Here is a 2,500-nt window from a genome sequence, read left to right on the forward strand (position 1 = left end):
AGTGTTGGTATGAGATATAAAAACTGATCAATGGCGCGGCTCTTAGTGTCCGCAGCAGATCGCCGCTCACCTCGGATTTATTAGCTCGTTTGGGCGTCGGTGGGGTTGATGGATGAGAGAAATTGTCTCTGTGTGTGTGTGTGTGTGTGTGTGTGTGTGTGTGTGTGTGAGTGTGTGTGTGAGTGTAGGAGATAAAGCGTTTCAGTTAACAGAAGCTCAGAGTGTAAAAAAGAGCAAAAATATAAAAAAAATAAAAGGAAAACTGAACCGTTTCTAATCAAACCGTATAAACACACGGGGAACTGTACTGCCAAAAGTATGTGGACACCTGAACATGAGAGAGAGAGAGAGAGAACTAAATCACTAAATCTGGTACATGTAGCACACACACACACACACACACACTCACACACACACACACACACACACACACGTGTCCCTCTGTTTTCTCTGGGGAGGCCCCCGGTGGCAGATGCTGGCGCTTGTGTTTGAGGGCGCAAACAGGGGCCGTTGGTGCCATCTGTGCCTCAGTAACCGGGCCCCATGTACCAGCTTTCTGTGTGTGTGTGTGTGTGTGTTCAGGTTTTAAAGGTTCCTGTTCCAGTACCGAAGTTTTCCTTTAGAATAAACTAGGTTCCAGTATCAAAGGTTCCAGTTTCTATTTTGTAAGCTTGTGTTCCAGTACCAAAGGTTCCTTTTCTAGTACCAAAGTTTCTTGTTTTAGTAACAAAGTTTCCTTTTTTTTAGTACCGAAGGTTCCTGTTCTAGTACCAAAGTTTTCTGTTCCAGTAACAACGGTTCCAGTTTCAGTACCAAAGGTTCCACTTTTAGTACCAAAGGTTTCAGATTCAGTACCAAAGGTTCCTGTTCCAGTAAAAGAGGTTCTAGTTTTAGTTCGAATCAAATCCAGTACCAAAGGTTCCACTTCCCATACTAAAGGTTCCAGTTTCAGTACCAAAGGTTCCACTTTCAGTATCAAGTTTCAAATTCAGTACCAAAGGTTCCTGTTCCAGTACTAAAGGTTCCTGTTCCAGTACTAAAGGTTCCTGTTATAGTACCAAAGGTTCCTTTTCCAGTACCAAAGGTTTCTGTTCTAGTAACAGAGGTTCCTTTTCTAGTACCAAAGGTTCCTGTTCCAATACCAAAGGTTCCTCTTCTAGTACCAAAGTTTCCTGTTCCAGTAACAACGGTTCCAGATTCAGTACCTACGGTTCCACTTTCCGTACTAAAGGTTCCACTTTCAGTATCAAAGGTTCCAGATTTAGTATCAAAGGTTCCTGTTTCAGTAAAAGAGGTTCTAGTTTTAGTTCAAATCAAATTCGGTACCAAAGGTTCCACTTTCCGTACGAAAGGTTCCAATTTCAGTATCAAAGGTTCCAGATTTAGTATCAAAGGTTCAACTTTCAGTACCAAAGGTTCCTGTCTCATGCTGGCACCTCCATCGGACACAAGGTGGCACGGTTCTGGTTCCGTCTCTCTCGGTTCGAACCCCGGGAGTCGAATCCGTCCGAGCGTTCGTGTCCGTAAATATTTTGGAGCGTGTTTTAACCCCGTCCGTATTTTAACGTGCGTGTTCGTGTGTTCGCCCCTCAGGTGATCTCCAGCGACCCCTTCTGGGTGCCCACCACCGAGGAGGAGTACCTGCACTTCGGGGAGAAGGCGGATTCGGCCAATCAGGCGCTGAAGTACATGAACGGCGTACGGAGGCGTAAGGGTCTGTACGTGGAGGAGAAGATCGTGGAGCACGCCGAGAAGCAGCGCACGCTCAGCAAGAACAAGTGAGCGGCAGAGCTGTGAAAAAGTAATCACCCCTTCCCCCCCATCACCACCACCACCACACACACACACACACCGGCGGCGCCACCTTCAGACCCCTCAGAGCAACTACACCTTCGTAAACGATCCTGTGTGAGATTTCAGCTCCGGTTCTCCATACGGACCCGCCCTGAATCGGACGCACCGCTGCTTTCGGACCCGAACCGCCCGTTTCGGGTCTCACCCTGTTTTGTATTTTGGATCTGCGCCTCAGCTTCAACTCCCTTCAGAAGGACACGTGGACCAGTATAACCCAGTGTAATATCCCAGTATGAACCAGTGTGACTTCCTGTCCGAGTTCCCTACGTATAGGACGTGATTGGATGACTGACAGGCCGCTCTGCCGGCGCCCCCCGGTGGATTCCACAGATCCAGCGAACAGAACGATTCAGAGTCGAGAATTCACTTGTTTTGAATCGGTGAATCAAGTGAATCATTCCAGGTTCTGATGCCCAACGGTTCCTGAGCACGGACGCTGGAGAACCGAGGCCTCTGATTGGCTGTTGCTCGACCTTGGCACGGCGTCTGGAGGGAAAAATAAATAAATAAGTAAATATAATAAATAAATAAATAAACGTCTTTATTAATAATGAAAGTTCTTTGTCTCGGTTCCAGTTCCACTACAGACGTGTTCTAGGGTTCCAGTTCCAGTTTTAAATATTAATGTTCCTTTAACAGGTTCCTA

General features: G+C 46.7%; 1 protein-coding gene across 2 annotated transcripts in view; it reads left to right on the top strand.

Annotated features, from left to right (window-relative positions):
- efl1 (elongation factor like GTPase 1) overlaps positions 1–2,410 on the top strand; it is a 45,482-nt gene extending 43,072 nt beyond the window's left edge. For both annotated transcript variants that reach the window (XM_063012499.1, XM_063012500.1), the window contains exon 20: positions 1,594–2,410. In XM_063012499.1, coding sequence (XP_062868569.1) covers positions 1,594–1,782 — 189 coding nt within the window. In that variant the 3' untranslated portion in view covers positions 1,783–2,410. The remainder of the gene's footprint in view (positions 1–1,593) is intronic.
- The last annotated feature ends 90 nt before the right edge of the window (positions 2,411–2,500 follow it).

The sequence above is a fragment of the Trichomycterus rosablanca genome, chromosome 17 (assembly GCF_030014385.1).
Source record: "Trichomycterus rosablanca isolate fTriRos1 chromosome 17, fTriRos1.hap1, whole genome shotgun sequence".
Lineage (NCBI taxonomy): Eukaryota > Metazoa > Chordata > Actinopteri > Siluriformes > Trichomycteridae > Trichomycterus > Trichomycterus rosablanca.